Raw genomic sequence first — 21,553 nt, 5'->3', positions numbered from 1 at the left:
TGGCAGCAGTATGAAAAAAAGAGAATCTGTGGGTCAGCTTCTAAGACTCTGAACATATGTGAAGTGAGAAAGAAAGACACTTAATGGCTGAAGAGAGAATAATATAATTATTTCTACAAGGTGATTTTCACTTCAAAACTTTCAAGTACTAGAGGATGTCATTTTGTACTGAGAGGGTATCAAGTATCATGGAATTAATTTTATTATACGTTTTACCTTGGGCTTTCAGTGTTCAGAATTTTATTTTACAAGTTGGCTCCTCTGCATAACTTTGCAAAGCCAATATTTTGATACTAAGGCAAATATGTGGTCATTCAATGTTATGAATCCATATATTCACAATTTTAGAGATTGTTTTGCCCCAGAGTTTGCCTTTATGTGAAGAGCGACAGAGAATAATGGTGGATAAAGGTATCATATGGGGTAACTTATAACTAGTGTGCCTTTTTTTTATTTTCAAGTTCAAGGTAATCTTTTCAATTTTGTTCTGGGCAGAAGGATTGAGATTGTTCTTTTTTCAGTAGTTTTAGTTAGCTAAGATATAGGAATAGGAGGACTAGCTATTATGTAGAAGAATTTGTGAACTTTTTTTGAAAGAAAGAACAAAAGTTGTTTACATGAACAGAAGCTGGAAATGAAAAAAACATTCTCCTAATAATTGGCCATATTTAACACCATAGTGAAACCTGAAAGGCTGTCTGTAAATGAATTATTAACTGCAGGTGTTTTCTTCAGCTGTATGATCAGCAAATCAGCAAAGCTTTACCTAATATGAGCCAATGTGTTGATAACAGTATTTTTTAAATTTTCATCTGCATTTGAAAAAAATTATATTGGTAAATTAATTCTTGTAGTGATATGCCCAGTGTTGAAAACGGACATTTATATGTTTAGCTCCAGTAGTACTGATGAGAATGACTGGCGATCCTAACCAGGTATCGAAACATGTTCCCTGGTTTTGAGTCTCACAAGGGTAGCACCTGCTACTTTCAGACACCTTACAAAGCCATAGACTTTTGTAGCAAGCAGTGTGATTGGTTAAACATTTATTAATTGTGACAAGAACACCCAATTTATTTCAGTACTCGAGCTTATTTACTGCTCTTTCACCTTTGTATTTTGTATTGAAAAAGTAAAATGAATATTGATAGAGTTAGATATTGATTTCTAAATTTATAGCCTGTTCTCAGCCTGCAGTCAAAGTCACATACCAATAGGTTTGTGTATATTAGTAACAAAGGATGTAGCTTTACTTGTACAGCATTGAGAAACTATTGAAGCAAGAAAGTTTGAGAAGCACAGAGCATTTTATAGTTTCAAAAATGTCATTTGTAAAGGTGAAGAAAATATATGTTAAAAGCAATGAAGAAAATGTGAGACAATATAGGCATGGATGGTTAGGAGCTGACAGTAGTGTCATATTCTGTCTTTTTTACTAAGATAAGTTTTCTGGTTTGTGGATGTGTGATATATCCCATTTGTGTATTATTGAACCTACATAATTAATCAACTAAAACCCAATACTAGTAAAAATTGTTTACTTCCTACAATTCAAGAATTAGGTGTTGGACATCTTTTGTTGGACACCTTTTAGCACAGCTTCTTCCATGAAACTGATATTATTTCATTGATTCTGTTCACATCTGGGACCACGTCATTCCCAATGACATTATGCACCCTCCAACTACCCCAGTGGTAGAGCTGTTTCTTATGACATCCTGACATATTCCACTGCATCAATACAGTGCTCTCAAGTTTTTATGAAAACCTCTTAGACAAACTAATCCATTGTCATAGAAATAGCCCTACCAGAACTGGGTCCAATTTAATGTAAATAATAACAAAATAGCAACAACAACGAAAAAAATTTTATTCAAGGGAAAGGACATTCTTTGCAAAGGATTGTTACTGCTTGAAATACTTTCATTGGGAGTGTTTACAGTAATTTCAGTCTTAGATTACTTAGTTTAAGCAGTTCCTTTCCAATTGACTGTCTTCTTCAAGCTTCTACAAGCTTTGTTTTTTTTATCATCTCATGTTAAATCTCTGATATGTTTTAGGGGGATTTTTTATGTTGGTTTTTTTTTAATAATGAACTCTAAGTCTTAAATTTTGGAAAAAAATCACCAAAGTCTGCTTTATATCTGTGGGATGCTAATAATTTAATTTACATATTGTAGAAAGTGTGTTTTAGAGCAAAAAAAAGTCAAGTTTTACTTGTATGCCTTGTAAACAGCCATTTATTTCTATTTCGAAACATTCTTTTTACTCTGATGTCACACTGTGTGCTTTACAGTGTGGAGAGCAGTGTTGAAAACCTGCAAAAACCAATTATAAAAAGAGAAAGCTATTTTGTACTTTAAATATAGAAAATGCGTATATAAAATAGATAAATTACTGTGAATGTTATGGGCACTTTATTATTTACATTTTGCAAAAGCAAATTTCAGATGTCATTTTCTTTATCTAGTTGGCATGTTGCATGCACATGCTACACTTCAGGCTGGAGCTGATTGAAATGACCAAGTTAAAAGTCTCATTTTAAAGAATGTGTTTTAATGAAAAATATGACAGATTCTTAATTACAGCAGAAATACTGAGCACTGCTATAATGCCATCATGACTCACTTTAACAAGGTAATCAAAAGGGTACATGTTTTCATTCCTTTTTAAAAATTGCCAGCGGAACAGCTAAGCAAACTATTTTGCTGATGCTTAATATGTCAGTGATTAAAAATCAGACCTGAATATCTGCAGTACCAAAATGATGATTTGAAAAAGATTGTGATTACGGTGTGATAACAGAGGTGGCTGAAGCTAAGTTTGTGGTGAAGGTCAATTTAGTGAAATAGTTGCAGGGGAAAGGTAGACTTCTGGGTGCTCGGATGAACTGACTGTAAATTTCCAAAACTCTAGACAAACTATTATATGCCTACTTTCTTTTTAGCTTGATTCACTGATTTTCTGTCTACTAAATGTACAGCTCCATAGGCAGAAATCCCTTGTCACAGGGCAATGCAACATTAGCATGTGTTATGAACACTTTCCCTGATTGGATTTTGCCATTTCTTATCCTTACTGCCGAAGTCGTTTCTGGCATACACATCATACCTGCTTGGTTAGCCAGCCTATGGACACTCATTTTTCTTTGGTTGGTTTCTGCAACAGGTAAAACTTGGGGGATCTCTCTCTGTTTGTTCCTTCTACCATATTATCTGACTAAATTAGTTACAAAGTTAAAAGATTGCAGAGTGCCATCCAGTACTGGAAACTGCCGACCCTTCGAAGCAAAAGGCTTTTCATGTTGAGGGTGAAGTGCCTGGTTCAAGCAGGGCCTCTTACATACCAACGCCAAAATAACAAAGAAAGTTCAGTAACAAGCCTTAGAAGACACACAATGCAATTAGAACCGAGCTTATACCGGAAAATTCTTAGATTTGATCTAGGAATCTAGTGATACATCTCTAGTGATCTAGAGATAAGACAATATTCTGCAGGCTGTAAGCAAAACCATATAAAGTCAAGAAGAAATATTCAGGTTGATAGGATATGACTCTACCTGTCTTTTCTAAGTGCTGTTGTCTTCTGAAAAGTGGAAGCTTAAAAAATAATTCCCCAAATTACTCTGGGAGTCTTTCCTAAGATAGCTGTTTCTGGTTGTGAAAAGCATTCAAATTGCCTCCACTGGGAGCTAAACTTGATGATTCTCTTGGGTCCCTTCCAAGTTGAGAAATTCTATGATTTTATGGAATTTTTTTTTTTCCTTCACTTTCAAGAATCATAAACCAGCTTAACAGAGAGTATCACCAATGAGAGCATCCTTAATGCAGAGGAAATTTCTGCAAAAAAGGCTAAACCTAGCATTTTTTTTGCACGTTCCAAAGGTATGTTTCATTAAACAGTTGTACCCTGGAGAATAGCTTTGAATGAAACTGAGAGATGGCAGTAGGGAGACCCACCCTCAAGGGCAGTTATGTGCTCTGCAAGTTCTGCACATTCTCTACCAGGTATCACCATAAAGTGGTTCCCCACAGAGAGGAGCCACCTCCGTTTCATTTGCAGTTTGTTAGAACCGTCACCTCTTTCAGATGGGCGGATGTGCATGCTGTAGTTTTCCTAGAACTCAACCAATGGAAGAAGAACCTGGTATTTCTGTCAGTCTGTTTTAGGTTGGTAATACCAAAGGACTTTCGTTAACCACAGGTGGTTTGGGAGCTGAAATGTGCATGGGGGAAATACGTGTGGTTTTTCCTCAGTCAACATAATTTCCTATCCTAGCTCTCCACAACAACCTCGGTTGCTGGTGACTCTTGGTTCATGATGACTGGCTTTTCTTTCTCCTGAGGGAATAAGGAGCATTCCTGCAAATAGTCCCTGGTATAGCTTATGCAAAAATCACTTTTCTTAAAGGTTTTTCAGCATATAATTTACTTTTTGAATAAGGAAGGATATCTGTGCATAAACCTAATAGCTTTATGCAGAAGTTTTTTGGCACTTGTTTAAGATGTGAGAAAAGAAATTCATTGATCAGGTTTCCAGCGCAGGTGAGTTTGGATTTCTGTTTTCTGTCTATACTGTACAATGTTTGCAAATAGTGGAAAAGTTTTAGATAAAGTCTGTTGTACATACTTGTCGTAGTTTGGATTTCACAAAGAAAATTTTTGCTTTGGATTTCCACTACAACAAGAGGAAATTTGGATTTATTGATTATAAGGCTTTACCTTTCAGCCTATATATTGACACTGCCGATGCTGAGGTAATAACTAAGATTCATGTTCTGATGCCTTCATTACTGACAGAGGGCTCACAGTGAGCATTGTTTAAATAAATAAATAAATAGGCAAATGGTTACTTAGCCCATAGTAAAAAATATGAAGACATATTTGTCTAGGATTAATTAATTAATCTTCATTTTTAAATTAAGATCATTTGACTGAAGATAATGCTCCAACCACATAGACACAGAACAGGAAACAGAAGTGGAACTTCACCTCCAGTATCCTGCCAATCCATCCCAACTTGAGTTAGTGTCAGATAGAGCTACAGTGATGTGCACAGTCCTAATACGAGCTTAATCCTCCATCATACTGCTGAAATTAACAGAAACTGTGCTCTCCAGCTTACTCCACAATATTAATGGGATTTAAATCCTTTCCCTGTGGGTTTCAGTGAAAGGCTGCAAGTCTTTCTCTAAAAGTCAGGGAATGCATATCAGACGGGATCAATTTTGCTGAATTCTGAGGGGTTTGAACAGAACTTTGGAATGTTCCTCAGTGAGAATGCTTCTCCCAAAGTGCCATCCAGTGGCAGTGTTTCTGTCATCATAGACAAAGCACAAAACTGACCTCCTTTGGACACAAGTGAAAAGTCAGTACTGGGTATTCAAGACATTCCCCTTACAGAGGGGTAAATGGGAGTCTAATGATACCAACACTTCCATCCAATTCAGTAGTAGTAAAGACTGAATGGGCATGATATGTAACTCCACACACTGTGTAGTTCAATAAAGAATGGAAAAAGAAGAGCACCGGCAACTCCAATTCCAAGTGATCCGTGTTACTGGATAACCAGTTGTACCTAAAATTCACTGTCAATTTTCATTGGTGCGTGAATTCATGTTTATATATTCAGGATAGTTGAAAATGGGTTTAAATCTAGAGTCTATGCTGCAAGAAAGAGAGCATTCACCCAGGCCACAATTATGCAACTGTTCCTTTAATACCCACCTTGTGACAGGGCAGTAGGAATGAAACTGTGGCAGTGCAAACATTAACAAAACTCTGCTGTGGATGCTGGGTCAATGTGGAGGTTTCCAGCACCTGCTGAAATCATAGCTATGTCCTCTCTACTATTCTTATCTCTCTGTTAGCTAGAATAAAATTCAATGCAAGCAGATTCACCTGAACTATAATCATTCTAGGGTTACTCTTTAGGCAGTCTTAGATAGCTGAGTGTGAGCGATATGTCGAAGTCTGGTATAATAATGCGGTCTCAAATATTAGCTAAATAATTTTATAGCATTTTCATAGCTGAGTTGTTTTAGTTCAGGGGCTTTTTGTTTTCTTTTTTACATATACAGCCATGGTATACTGAATTTTGAAAACCACTGCAGGTGCTGATTTTTAAAATCACCGTATGGGTGTTGGCTCTGCTTCTGATGCTGTCTGCACAATTATCCAAAACAATTTTAAGAACACAAACATCTAGGCAGTCTGATTCCCATTTTGCTAGTTAGAGCTGGCATAGAAAGATAGACTACAGCAATATATTATTCTGATTGCATTCCCTGTAAAATTGTCTTATGTATCAGGATCAGTCCCTACTGTTCTGAGCTCATCTGATAGGAGTCAGAAAAGAAAAAGAATAGATGAAATATTAAATGCTTTCAGAAAATGAGGGAGAAAGTGCACTAGCTTTTAAAGAGAGGCAGCGTGTATAGTTTCTCCTTCCATTGGCTGTTTATCCAACATCAATACAACACTTTAGGAGCCAAATTACTAAACAAGCTGCCAATTAGGCTTGCAGTCAGCTGGATAGATTAGTGGCTAAGAGAGGCAGATACAAGATTTTCATCTCTTGAGCCAATTACGCAAGTGAATTACCATCCACAGTGCTCCTTGGAAGATTTGAGGTAGAAAGACTGACTCTGCTGTGATAGACATAAGTGAGATCCAGGGTAGGGGGTAAGGGTTAGCAGGCCATGTATTGCAAAAATTACCGAAGCAAAAAAGAGATCCTTCTAGGAAAGGATTTAAAGGATTTAAGGCTGCTGGGAGCGATAGAAGAGGAAATAATAGTTGTGGGATGCTCTGCGAAGGCATTGCTGTTCTGCTCACAAGTCTTAATCATATAAAAGAAAGATGAAAGGGCAAGACTATATTTATGTACAGTGTCATTTTCTCAGAGCTGTTTAAAAACCCATTTTCTTAACATCAAAAATAGTTTGGTGCCAGAGACGAAATTACTTCACTGTGCCTTCGTTTCTTACAACTGGGAAGGGGGGAACCAAACCACATTTTCTTAAAAAGGGTTATCTGAAGACTGAACCTTTCTGTATTCTGATTTTATTCAGACCAGTATAAACCAAATGTGCTTGATGTTTGTCTTATGTGGCAATTGGACCATACAAATAAATATTGTCACAATAGTGGTTTATGGGGTCACAGTTCCTTTATTGTTTTATAATGCACGATAACTTAAATGTTGAGCTTTTAATTTTTAGAAGCATTTTGCAAATAAAATGGATCTGTCAGATGAAAACTGTTCATAGGCTCATTTGTTTCCTGATGAGAATGTTGTACACTGGTGTAACATGGTTTCTTAAACACGAAGCAAATTTAAAAGCTGAACTTTTGCAAGCTGCTGTATCCAAAAATGATTAAACAGATGTGGAGCCTGCAGCAGCATTAGACCTCTGATCTGATTTTAGCTTACAGATGGAATTAAATTAATTCATGGCAATCACTGTAAAATCAAGGGTATGGCACTGAATGCTAGTGTACTGTTTAACCAGGACATACCTGTCTCAACAGCTGTTAAGAAAAAATTACATACCTTTATTTTTCATTGAAACCTGCCTTTAATGCCATCATAAATATCATACCAAAATTTTAAAAATGTGATGAATTTTTGTTTTCCCCTTCCCGGTTTTGTCACTTACATAGGTTTCGTGTTCCATGTATGTAAGGTCATATGCATAATACTTGTAGACCTTGAAGTGTATCTATTCATATACACAAAGGTTTGAGGATGGTCTTTTTTTCTTTCAATTGGCAGTATTATAAAAAGAAGGAGCATAAGTGAGGGTATTTCACAGTGTTGTCTTTTCAAAGTAGTTACTGTTCCTCCTTACTTGTGTAACAGCAGCCACTTCTACATGCAGAATATTCATCTGGTAGATCAGGAACCAGTTGTTACAGTTGCTAAAAACATTTTCAGTCTACAGAAAGAAAAGGTTCTGCACAGGAGATTCCTGCAAATTCCTAGTGCAGAGACTTCCCTTGTAACTCCTGGAGCCCCAGAAAACCTCATACAGCAATAACCTTAGAAAAATGTCCCTCCAATTTTTTTTTTTTTAATCTGATTTTGCATAGTTATTTTTTGTGGGACGACGCAGTGGGTTGATTTTGCTCTTGCTCCTGGGTGGGTCAAGACTGAACACGTCCCAGAGGTAGCACAGCCGTTTTCAAGGCCACTGTGCTTGGACCGTTCTCTCTAACAGGCCCTACTGGCTAGTCCAAGAAGTGCCATAGGCATGAATTAAAAACTGAACTTGAAGATGAATATTGCAAGGACAATTACTGCTTTTAATTAGAAAATAAAAGCCCAAAGCACAAGAATGGGGGTCAGGGGAATAGCACACAGTGTAGCATGATTTTTAAGAGCTCTCTCCCGTCATGCAGTCAATCAGCAATGCAAATGTTTTTTTTTTCCCCAATTGCTGATTGCTCATGAAATGGAGGAAGAGGGCAATACCACTATCCATATTCTTTGGATTCAAGTAAATTATGTTGCATTGCAGATAAATTTTTCAAATGATGGGTGAAAATTGCAGGAATATTAAAGACAGATATAGATAGTACTTATATAAAAGCTGACTAAACTGGAAAAGAATGGTCTGCATATATTAAATATTTTTCACAATTCAAATAAGAGCTATCCATATTCACCTGATTTACAAGAAGGGGTAATTAGTCAATTAGTAATATAGGCAAGATGGTTGGGAGTATGGTTTTGGTTTTGCCTTATTCTTGCTGCAACACAAAGCCTCCAAACACATTATTCTTTGGACAGTGTATGTTGTTTGACTGCTTACCCAAAAGTGGATTGTGAAGCCAAGTTTACTGTGATTTTGTCTTCTCTCTTTTGGATTTTTTCTTTCTTTTTTTTTTTTTTTAACTCTGGTGCCGCATAAGAGTAAAACAGAGCTCTGAGGGAGAGCTTCAGCCTTTAATAGCAGATAGAAATGTATGTACAGTGAAGGGAAAAATACTTACAGTGTACATTCTAGAAGTACTTAAATGTCTTTAAAAACAAATTATTCCAATTATCCTGTCACAAAAAGAAAAAAAAAAGAGCTACTTCAAAAGGTATCAAAAATAGAAACACTGGTTTACTAAATAACATGTCAGAGTACAGATTGTTCTTTCATATATCTTCTTTCATATATCTTCTTTGTGAGATTCCTCTTACTGTCTTGAGAATTGAAATTCATACAGAAAGGTACATCTGTTACAGGGAAAGGTCTGTGGGTTTTTCCCCAGAATAGACTAACAGAAAAGCTGTTTACATTGTGTCAGTTTATGCCTTGCATACTGTTCCAGCAGCATTGCTGCCTTTGCCTAGGCAGCGTTATGAGTGGTTTAATGTTTCCAGTTCTTAGATGTGTCAGTAAATACACTCTCTCCTGCTTAGCAGATCTGTTCGATCTTGCTTCCCCTTTAAGTTTCCCCCTTAATTGTTCCACAGACATTTACTGGAATGATGCTTCATTTCTTATCATCCATTCTTAGAAAAACTGGACCAAAACTTCCAGGATTTTACCTGTGAGGCTTACCAGAACTTTTGTTGAACAGTATCCTTTTTTCTTTCCTTTTCTCTGAGCTGGAAAATTGCAAAGGAACTAGGAAGGTTGCAAAGCCTGTGTTGTGTATGCCAGGCAGTGCCAGGGACTCATCTGTATAAAAATTGCCTCTGCCTGTGGGGGCCTGAAAAGAAAGGAAGTCTTGGACATTGAATTTTGTGCTGGTCAGTTCAAGAGGAATCCTCTCGGGGACTGGAGGCTGCTGACTTAAAAGCCTTTATTTTAAGCCTAGCTTCAAACCAGTATTAAAGGATGCCTTCCCCCAGTGCTCTCCCTTTTTTCTTTGACTCAGGAACTGAGATAGTAGAAAGCTGTCTGCCTTTTATGTAGCCAGTGTTTTACTGAATATGAACAAATCTATAGTGGATAATGCTGGAGTACTGCAAGTTCATCATCACAATCATCATGAGGTTTTTAATGTGCACTTCTTGTTTTTAATTTCTGTCTGTGTATGCGGTTTCCACTGTGAGCTTTGCTTTTTGTGTGTGAGTGTTTGATAAATTAGGCTTTTCGGAAGCTCACGTTCACTTTTCTTGCATTCTTGTTTTAAGTTTATATAATGATAAACCAGGTGCTTGTCAATGGTAAATTCTTGACTGAAGACGTTGGAGTCTTCAAAAACACAAAACCGTAGTCTGCAGAATTTTTCAAAAAATAACAGGCCAGAATAAATAGGTAGATAATTAAACAGATAGTTTTGGAAGCTGAGGATACAGAAGGAGCTTTTTGTTCTGTCAGAGGGAGGAAGATATTGAATAATGCTGAAAACAAAATCCAGCTGCCTACATGCAATTGTTTGTGTTAGTTCAACAACATCATCCCTCTCCAAAATTGTTTGCATGGTGGAACTTGATAAGTTTTAATGCAGATCCTTGAAATAAGTATCATTTTTATCCCTCGTGTAAGGTAGTTATAAATAGGAAGGCTTGTCCATGCATCATCTCCAAACTCTGGCTTGAGGATTTGGATGAAGGGGAAGAAACAGCTTTGTTATTTTCACCTCTTTTTGGTTTTTTTATGATGCCTTTATGGAGAAAAAATAAAAAACCTGTTGTTAAAAAAATAAATCAGTTACACTAACACTTGCAGTGCTGACACTTTTCTTCAGTATGTGTGCAGCTTTTCTCAGATATCTCAATGCTATGGAGAGAAAAGTGTAAATAGCACTTAAAAACATTGAAAATACCAAAAGTAAACTTGGATGTATCAAATCGCACAGCGTTCAGTAAAACAGGAACTGAGTAAAGATAAAGCTGAATTTCAGAGTAGGTGACCACTTGTCTGTACTGTTTCTGTAACAGCTGTACTGGTTTAATCGGAACTTCTTTATTGGGTTTTCTTGAAGGAGATCTTAATCATCAATAAATATTGCTAAGAATGGAATGATGGTCATGTTAGTATGATGTGTTTCTACTTAGTAACTGTATAGGACTAGAAATTCAGGTAATCTTACCATTGTATTGGCAGACTTGTGCAGGTGATTTACATTCTTTGAGACTGATGTAACATCCACTGTAGTGGAATATAAAAGATCTGTGACAAAACTTGTCATACTTAAAAACTGAATGAGTCTTCCATAAATTAAAAACAAAGCATAAGACTGTATTATTTAGAATCATATGCAGTCAAGAGGTCAGCATGTGCAAAGACAGCCTGTTCTAGCAACCTGTTAGATGAATTAGGAGAATAAGAAGGTTTAAAGCTTTATGGGAGATTATCCTGCTCTTCTCCGCATGGCAGGCAGTGCTGATTAATGCTGTGTGTTTCTTTAATCTCAGGGTTTGTAGGAGAAAACACCCAACCAATCCCAGAAAGCAACATTGGGAACAGAATGCTTCAGAGTATGGGCTGGACCCCAGGCACGGGCCTTGGACCAGACGGCAAAGGGATAGCAGAGCCCATACGAGCCATCCAGAGACCAAAAGGACTCGGACTTGGATTTAGCTGACAGAAATGCACTCCGGCTGCCCAAGAAAAATAAAGCTCCAAATTATTTTAAAAATACAAAAAAAAAAAAAAAAAAAAAAAAAAAAAAAAAAAAGAAAAAATGGCAAATATATTGTTTGTTGTGATGGGCACATCCAGTTATTCTTCTCTCAAAGATCTCTGAAGTCAATAAACTTCATACTGGCTACACCAGCTGCAAGGTACAGCCACGGTGACAGAAACGGCGTTCAAGTCTAACTTTACAATGGTGCTAAAATGTACAAAAACTTCTACTTTTTTATTTTCTGTGCTCTTAAGGTTTATATTAAGCATAAAATTCAGTATATTCACTTTTTTTCCTAAAAGCTTCTGACACAGCAGGTTTTAGTTTTCTTTTGTAAGTACAATTTCATCTCAAGAGCCTTGATAACATTTGTCAAGGAAAATGGAACTTTTTACAGCTATTGTGGTTTTCCCCTCTTCAGGCAAAGTTTCCAAACCTGGTATTTGTAGTGTTTAACAATATTTGAGGATAAGCTGTCATTATGCCCATAAGACATACACTTTTCCCACTGGAAGGTGATATGGTATGCAATTTTGTATAAGAGCATGAAAACCAGCTTTGTTGTCAGAGAAATGCCATTCCAGCATCATTTTCTGCCAATGTCTTACTGTCTTCCACATTCAAGCTCAAAAGTAATGCTTTTATACTTGTTTTTACATTTACAGGATTATCTTTTCTCAGAAAATATTTTAAAAAGTAAAAGTTTACTATGACTTTGGATTTCCCTCTATATTAAGAATTCTTAGTGTTGCCACATTTATGAGTAGTTTGAGCTTTGAAACAGAAAATTGTATTTGAAAGATGACTGTCTTTCAGTGTCTGTATTGTGGGTTTTGGCATATTTTAAACAATGCAGTGTTCAACATGGTGTTATCATTTGGTTTGTGACCATGCTGTTGCCAATGAGCCACAACCTTTAAGGATCATGAACAGAAAAAGGGCAAGGAGAAGCAGGATTAGGATGGAGGAAAGGAAGGGAAAAGATACTTTGATGGCATCTCACAAATCTAAGCTAGCAATTTAAAATCAAGAGGGATCATTAAGTGTTTTAATCAGTATCCTAATGTATCTAATGTCAGCAGAAGCAATTTCATTAAGCACCAACCAATCAAGCTCCTAGGGTACTTATTAGTCTGCAGGATAAAACAAATTCCACTTTAAAATTAAGTGATAGGGCTGAAGGAAACTTTTGTTCCCATGGACTAAGAAGAAAATCCTGCCCCTCTTACCACCCGTGCCTGTAGCAGCTGGCAATATTTACCCTGACTGTGGAGGGAACAGGATTTGATTCTCCAGTCTTTTTTTGCTTCAAGAGGAGGATCTCTCCCTTCCTCAGCTCCCAAACTGCAGAGAAAAATACTATGTTCCAGATATTTACAAAGATATTTCTTTAGAATAAAAAGAGCACTGCTTCGTTCATGTGACTCTGAAATACAGTGATTAATTTTAAGACGTGTTTTTATTACTTTTTTTTCTCTCTCAGCTTCACCTGTTTTTCCAGGAAATAGCAGCAGGAAAATTACAAATAGCAGCATTATAGCAATGAATTTGCTTAAAAGAAATGTTCATACTTTCCACTGTGATAACTGTCAGTTTGGGAACATTGTTTTGCCATGCACCATAGTGTAGAGTGAAAGGTTAGTACCTGATGTTGTTTTTATGATAGTTGAATGCATAATGCACATGTTCTCTTAAGTTTCAGAAAGACTTTTTTGCTGTTTAAATACTTTATGTGATTGTGCGGTTTGACTTTTTAAAATTATAAGAAATTTTAAACAGACTTGGGATTTATACAACAACACATACACTTTTAATGGAAGGTTTTTTGGGCACAGTATTATGTGAGTTTGCCACTTCAAATATTTCTTGCACAGCTGAACTCGGGTAAATACATTCCATATTCAAAGAATTTCGGGGCCACAAAGGGCCAACAGTCTGGAATTCCACAGCTGGCAGAGGTGCCCACTTGTATAAGTATTATTTCCAATAATGCATTTATGTGGCCTACACCTGTTCTGTCAGTGCCACGTGCTACCAAGAGCAAGCGAATTCTAACGACCTCTTAGTATTGTACACCACAATCAAAAATCTGTTAAAATCGTTTTCAATGTGTGAACTGGGAAAGTGAATCTTTTAAGATCTGTTTGTTGTTGTTCTGTTTGCAAAACTGTAAGGGAATACTTATTCTGTGTTAAAATTCCATTGTTTTGCTTTGATTATACCACCTGCATATCTTGGGCAGGAAGTTCTAAGTATGGCACATATAACACTTTGAAGTATTTCTGTGCAATTTATCGTATCAGTAGTTTGTCAAGAAATAAGTCAACAGCTCCAAAAGACTGTTTTTAAAAGATGAGGGAAATAATAGATATATGTTGAGGGAAAGTATATTTAGTTCATTCAACTCTTTTTTTCATCCATTCATGCAGATACAATGAAGCAGCCAGTCTAGTAAGCAGTCATAATGGAAGAACTATTTAGTCAGATTGAAAATCTTACAACTTTTTGTTTTAAATCAGTCTACTAGTGAGAAGCTATTAGACATTAAGATTAGTCAAACTGGTTTTTATATAGAGATAGATACACTGTTTTCCTCAGGTATTATCAATAGATGCCACATCTGACAGTACACTTTATATTATTAGAAGCTGTAGAACAAAGTGATTAAAATATTTTACTGTAGTGTTTTGAGATATTTTTTTCACAGTAAAATTCCCATTCTGACTCAAACTATCATTTCATTTTCACTTTTCCACATCTCACAGGAGTGGTTTTAAAGATACTCCAGTAGTGGGATTTCTCACAGTTAGTTAAAACTAGTGTTAAGAAACAAAACAAAAATTAATTGTAGGGTTTTTTTCCTTTTTTTAAGCCATTACAATGTTAGCTGGCTTTGAAACAGATCAAAAGACTTGGATTTACTGGTTTTTTTCTTCAGATCTTTCCTATGTCTAACTTGCAATCATACTATGATACCTGCGATAAAGCTGGCTCACATTATTTTAAAATACGTGCAAGTATTTTCAGATAGTAATTCTTTTATGTCTGTGACACTGAAGGGGTTTTGCCTACATAAATAAATATGGGATCATCTTGTCTCTAAAAGTTACCATCCATCACTTGCCAGATTCTTTCCATTTAGATATTTGAATCAGTAGCTGAACAGTTACCATAATATTCTTCCTCTGAAGAATGTTTAGTGAAGAGACATTGCCTATTATTGCATTGTGTTTTGCTACATGTTCCATGGTGTCTCAAAGTTCTGTGAATTGAGCCATTAACTGTTAATAAAAGAAACCCATGAGCAGTATCTTATTTCTAAATAAATATTTGTTGAAGTTGGAGAAGCATTATCAATATGCCCATTTTAACAAGTTTGTCCCTGCATTTGTCTTTCTGCAATCAGGACAATAATGGGTGTAGAATGGCAGTAAATAGCTAAATAATATGTATAGAATGCTTTGCTTTGACAACACAAATGCAAGATGAAATAAAATAAATAGACTCCGTTCTTCATGGGTTTTGCATGTTCTTTAAAGTGTGTTGTTACTGCACAGGTGAGTACAAAAACATGATGTTTTGAAAATAATATTAAGGTGGTTAAGATCATGTACCAAGCCAGATGCATATTATGCTAAAGCTATTACACTACCTTACACACATCTTTTTACTAGTACTTCTTTTCTAGGTTAATTTTATCCAGCTGAAGAGGTGACACCGTGATGTCAGAAAATGCCTCATTGAAGATGTTTGCAATACTTTTTTATTGTATTCTAAGACATTTGAATACAGGTTCTCCTCACTCCTTAAGTATGTGTGTACTTTGATAACTCTGGGGCCTTGATACTGATAACAAGGGCCTTGTGCTTTCTCTTCAAACAGTTCTCCAAAATTTTTCCTCCAAGGAAAACCTCACACAACCTTTGTCTTACTTTCCCTTACCCTATGTTTCCAGGGCACTTTCAGTAAAGGTGTATCAGAATTGAGAATTCTTACTTTAAAGTCAAGAAATTTTTTAATTAGACTTCCATCCCTAGCAGAGTTTTTAGGAGCAGTGGGGTAGTATTTAGCACACAGCAGTTGCATAACCACGTTACCAGCGTGTGCACTCAGTCTGAAAGAAACTGAGTTGATAAAGAATTACTTCTTTATCAACCACTTGTCCAGCTATAAAGCTAATGTGAAATGTTAAATGAGAAAATGGCATTTTTAAAGATTGTCATGTGCTTTTGCTTTGAATTCTCCCTAGGAAAGGTTTTTTGTGGTCAGGTGGGGTTTTTTTACAGGTACAGTATTTGAGAGAGGAGGGGTTTATTTTTTACTTCAATGACCTTTCTGTACTGCAAAAAGTCTTGGAGGAGTTGCAGCAATTTCAGCATGGATGTTCTGCTTCTGGGGGATTTTGCTAAAAAAACCCCTATGTAGAAACTTTAGCGGCATAAATTGATACAAGATGTATCTATTAAGCTGTAAGAGAGTTTGTTGAGTAAAACTATCCACAAACATTTTAAGTGTGCTTTAAGTTATTGTGGAAAGCTTTAAAAAAGCAACAGAAGTTTCATGATTTACTGGTAATAGGTAACTCTAGTGGAAATGTCTGGGCTTCTTAGAATTCTCTTCTGTTCCACAACAAAACAGATATTGGAGGTATTTTGACCTTGATGCTGTGTTGCTTTTATTTGAATATTCAGTCTTTTAAGTAACAGGCTGAAAATCACTGAGGTTCTGTAAACTTGACCTCCTGCACCAACGAGAACTGTGTTTATTAACAGCTATGAAAAATGGTTTAAATTAATAGGAGGCGTTGCATCTATAAAAAGTTGTGATTTTGGCCTTACTCTTTATAACATTGCTATGATGAATTTAAGTACTGAGGAGTTCAGCTTCTAAAACTGAATATAAGCCATTAGTCCCTGAGGGATGTATGTGTTATTGCAATATATTTACCCTGATTAAATATGTGAGCTTATTAAAATATTTTTCAGAATATTTGGTCATAGATATGTTCATTTTAGTTGTGCCCTCTCCATAGTGTTGTCTTTCATCCTTAATACTTGTCCATTTTTCTGAAAAGCTGCAACCCTCTATATGTTTTTAAGTGGTAATACCCAGTGTTTTCTCTCTTCAAGTGTAATCTCTCGTATGTGCTAAGTGATGCCACTGAACATTTTCTATCATTTCTACTAGTCTATGGAATTTGCTTTTCCAGGACCTTCCTAGGCGAGTTTCCTGAATAGCCTAGTGTTGCCTTCCTCAGTTATTGCAAGAAATTTTGACACTGAAAGCCTGAAACTTCTTTGTCCTTGGGCAGGCTGTTGTGTCGGTCCCTCTCTTGCACGCATGGAAGTGTTTGCAGATTGAGGCTCTAATTTTCTTCACTGTAAAAGATACGGGTCCCAAATTTTCCATGGCATCAGAGTTCCTGCAGATCCCTGGTGTCAGCTTCCCCTTTGTGGGATCGTGCTGGCCCATCTTTAGCTTTGAGCTCTTTTAGAACACCTGTTCAGCTACTGCAACGTACAAGTTAGCTTGAGGTTAATGTCAGTCTGTCTATCCTTCCAGTACCCAACCTGATACATCCCAGCAGTGGGGGGAGTCAGGGTGCCATTTCAGCCTGGAATATCTTGATTTTGTACATTTCAAAACAAGGCACAGTGAACCACTTATACCAGGTTCAGTTTAGTATTGGGTAGTTGATTCTGTAGGTGTTATGTAGTCTTTCCTTCCACCAACGTAACAAGAAAAAGGAGAAGAGAAAACTAACCTTTTTCCAAATCAAAAAGTATATAGCAGAATAGTAAGAATTGTAGATAATGGAAGGGAACATCTGAAGCTGTGATATAATGAGAAATTTGAAATGTTAAACTTGCAGACAGATAAGGAAGGAAAAACACGCATCAGAAGTGCACAGATGGAAAATGTAAATGTTCCAAGTAATCTTGTCTCTAATTTACAAAAAAGGTGTCAGTGTTTGTCAACCCTTTGTCAACCCACCTTTGAAGAATGTTGGGAGTTTTAATATCTGAGATAAGTATCTACCATGCATCTACCACTTTGAATCCTTCAAACTTTCTCCATGAGTCAGCTTATTCTACACTTGATCACTCTCAAATTTTCTCCATCTTTGTCTCAAGCATCTTATATTGTTGGTGCTGGACCTCAGATTGCTCCCTGCTTGTCCATTCCCATGAGTTTTGTTTTCTGCTGTTTTGAGCTGTGATTTTTTTCATTCACTTCCTTGGAAATTTCCTATAATATTGGTTCAACTTATTATCCTGTAAGGTCAATTTAAGTAGTGCTCCTTGAATGAGCGGGATAAAATCTTCTTTGAAGAATCAGGACAAAAACAGGTTCTCGTTTTTTCTGCTATAAAAAGTTTCTGCATTTAGCTCCTTGATTTCTTTGATGACCCTTACTGCTGCTCACTGTAGTCTCATTGCTTCGTCTCTTAACAAACGTGGCCATTTTCTTACAGAATATTGTGGTGGAAGGCACAAGAATTTTTCCAATTGCATTTGCAACTAGGCAGATTTTCAATTTTGTGCATTTGCTTTCAAGTCCTAAGAATGGAGTTTGAATGACACATATTGCTTTATTTTTTTCAAAAGGTTCCAAGTTACCTCAAGCATCTAGATGTTCTACCGTTTGTGAAGAAAATGCAATATTTATCTAAAATATTTCTAGATGCTAAACTCTCAGCACATGTGGTGCTGGCCCTCACATTCACTTTCACTGCTCCCAGCAGTAACTGTGTTACTTGTCACTGCAAGTAAAAAGCATCAGCTGTCCTTGCCATGAGATATTTGGGTTGTGGTGGTTCTTGACCTGCTGCAGCCCCAGAGGCTGCTGTTTTGCAGCAAGGTCTGTGACCTCTCACCCTGCAGACCAGTGGCACATTGGCTCCCAAGGGATCATCACTTCAGGTTTAAAGGGTTAACACATCTTAGTTTCTGAGACTTCATCAGTAATGTCTTGGTAAGTGCAGGTTTAGACTTCCCAGAAGGGTCAAATATGCTGATCATGGAGTTTGTAGCCACTGCTGTGGGCTTTTAATCCTGGCACAGAGCATCTGGTTCACCTGTGAGGTTCATACACTTGGCATGCAGGATAAGTTACAAATGCACGTTTTCAGGCAGTGGTTTGAGACAGAGATTACAAGAAGACTAATTGTACTGGACCACAACAAAAAGGTTACAATGTCATAGCAAGGGAAGTATCCTGTAGTGAATTTTGTCACCATCCAGGATAGTGGATCTTTGAATATTTTTGGCCACAACCACATCCCTGTGCTGTCTTGTGACCTGGCGAATCAAAAAGGCTAACCTGAAAAAAAGGAAAACAAAAAAAGAAAAAGAGAAGAAAAAAATGGGGTTTACTGTGCAGTTGAGAAAATTCAGTTATTTGCCTGTATGTGTCTGCACAAACACACCTACATGCATAGGGATGTAGATCTATAGAAGGTCATACATAAAATCATGAAAGCAAAAGTTAAATACTAGGCCATTTGTTAAATGGTCACCCCATGAACCTCACAGAACTGTGACAAAACCTCTGGTTCTACTTAAGCCCACCTTACTTAAAGGAGGTGTGTTGCTTCCATGAAAGTCAATAAATCTGCAATGTATTGTTTAATTTTCTGTCTTTATGTAAACCCAGCCAGGTTTTTTAGTTGTCTTCTTCCTAATCAGTAGTAAAGTGCATTTAATAGCTCACTTACGGTGTCATCCATTACTATGAGTTACTGTTAGAACTAATTAATAGAGCTGAAATTATTTTGTAATGAGAAATTGAAGTATTGCAGTGTTAAAAAAAAAATTACCATTCAGAGCTAATTAACGTTTAACAATGCAAATAAGCTGATAATTATTTTTCAAACCAGAGAAAAATTCTGTGACATTTTATATACTACCTTTGTGATCCTAATTGTTTCTGAAAAATACCTGTAGAGATAAATAGTCTGAAGAAATTTCCTTGGGTAAAGGCATTTTCTGAAGTGCACAATGAATGAAAGCTCTCCTTTTGTTCATGTGGGGCTGCATTCAGCAGCTATTTCTCCCTGTAAATACTGATGAAGTGAAGGAAAAATTAAGGACCACAAAGACAGGTGGAAGAGGAAATTATGTAAAATCTTGGTGAAATTATACTGGCTGCTCCAAGTCAGCCATTCTTCTCTTTGGCTGCTGCGTGGTCCTGAGCCTGTGGTGGGCTGAGATTATCTGGATCCTTTGTGAAAGAAGATGCTTACAAGTGAGCACAAAATTCACAACTGTCTTTAGGTCCTTTACCTTAGTGGTAAAGGAATGCAGAAACAAAAAGGAAAACTGAAAATCTGACCCTGTATGGCAGGATGCAGCATGTGAGGTCACGGTCCCCCAGAAATCAAGATGTTCTTCTTTCCAGATTTTATCAATTGGGATGTTACTTGAAACAGGGGTTTTCAAAGATGGCACTGAATTGGCACTATCCTTTTAAGTGGCCAGCCTGGTGCCACAGGGCCTTGTGATTATGTCCTGTATAATCTTCTGTGAGTTTCCCATAATACATATGTTTTGTTGAAAGCCACCACTTCTGTTTGTGTATTATTTTGCAAAATTTTTACCTGGAAGACATCACCTCTTTGTGTCTCGTGTTCCTGTGCCAGAGGAAAAAGAACAGCGAAAGTAATATTTTATTTTATTAATTCATTTAATCACTTTAAATTGAAATTATTAATTGATGAAACACAAGTTTTGAGTCAAGACTTCTAAAAGTTTAGGCTTGACAGAATTGAGCCTGGAACCAGGTGCATCCTTTGGTTGGCACATGAGTTTCATAACCTCCTAAATCATAGGGGAAAGCTTGTAAACCAGCAGCAGATTAGTGTGCCAGGATTTTCCTGCCATCAGAAATGTTTGGAACAGCACTTGCTGATGTTTTTAGCGTTCTGTGTGCTGATTTAATGATTAAAATATTAAACCCATTCCATAGGTAAACCTGTCTCTGGTCACTATTTTACACAATGCATTTACTTTAAATGTTAATAACCGGTGTGGTTGAAGGTTGTGACTTTAGGGATTGCTTTGTCAACTTTGATTAATCTTATTATGAGGCCCTGCCTGGGTAGTTTTCATATTTCGACTGAGTGGTCCCATGTCCTATTTCTCTTTCCCTCCAGAACCAAACACAGGCTTGCTGGCCACCCCTGCTTTGAACCTCCGGTAATCATTTTCCCCACTTGGCTCAGAACAGTTATTAATGATAGTTTGAGCACCTCTCAGTCTAGAATTTGTGAATATTTTACAATTAAACATTTTTTCATATTAATTTTAAGGGATATGTGAGAAATGTAGCATGAAAAATAATGCTTTCAGCAGTTTGATTCTCACCAGTCGTGCATGTTGTGTTTATCACCTTGCAATGATGGTGTCTGAAAATCTTACCCTGTGTGTTACAGAGCAATGGAGCAATTTAGAGAGGCAGATTTTCAGGGCAGTTAGTAGTTAAAGCACACAAATTTTTGGCAACTTGCACCTGTAATATAGCTATAGAATATCAAATGTCTTAAGGTATGGGCTTAATTGTTGCGATTCAGACTGCACAGCACAGACCCTGGATGCTTTAAAATGTTTTAATTTCCAAATATATCTATACAAAAGGTGGGAGAAGGCTGAGAAGCTTTCCTGTTGCTGCTCTCACGCTCTTGTGTTTCTCCATTACACCCGTTAACAACTACACGAGAAACAAGCAGCAGATTTTTTTCCACTCCGCAAGTAATTGTCTGCACAGCAGTGACAGATGTGCAATATAGCAGCTTCTTCAGGAAAAAATTAACAGTTTGTCCAGCATGTCAACTCGCTCTTTTTAGTGCTTCGGAGGTCTTGGCCCCATTATGGATGATTTAGAAATTGAGGCAAGCTAAGACCAGCTGCCTGGGTTGAAAGCCTTAGTTAGTAGCCCTCATCTGCATTCCAGTATTCACTTACATCTAGAAATTGGTAGGG

At 36.8% G+C, this 21,553-nt stretch overlaps 1 protein-coding gene across 1 annotated transcript in view; it reads left to right on the top strand.

Moving 5' to 3' along the window:
* GPATCH2 (G-patch domain containing 2) overlaps positions 1–15,089 on the top strand; it is a 120,694-nt gene extending 105,605 nt beyond the window's left edge. The window contains exon 10 of the mRNA XM_050315168.1: positions 11,362–15,089. Within this exon, the coding sequence (XP_050171125.1) occupies positions 11,362–11,531 (170 nt within the window). The 3' untranslated portion in view covers positions 11,532–15,089. The remainder of the gene's footprint in view (positions 1–11,361) is intronic.
* The last annotated feature ends 6,464 nt before the right edge of the window (positions 15,090–21,553 follow it).

The sequence above is a fragment of the Myiozetetes cayanensis genome, unplaced genomic scaffold, assembly GCF_022539395.1.
Source record: "Myiozetetes cayanensis isolate MyiCay16 unplaced genomic scaffold, myiCay2020 scf2-11, whole genome shotgun sequence".
NCBI lineage: Eukaryota > Metazoa > Chordata > Aves > Passeriformes > Tyrannidae > Myiozetetes > Myiozetetes cayanensis.
This window is presented reverse-complemented; position numbering and strand designations above follow the sequence as displayed.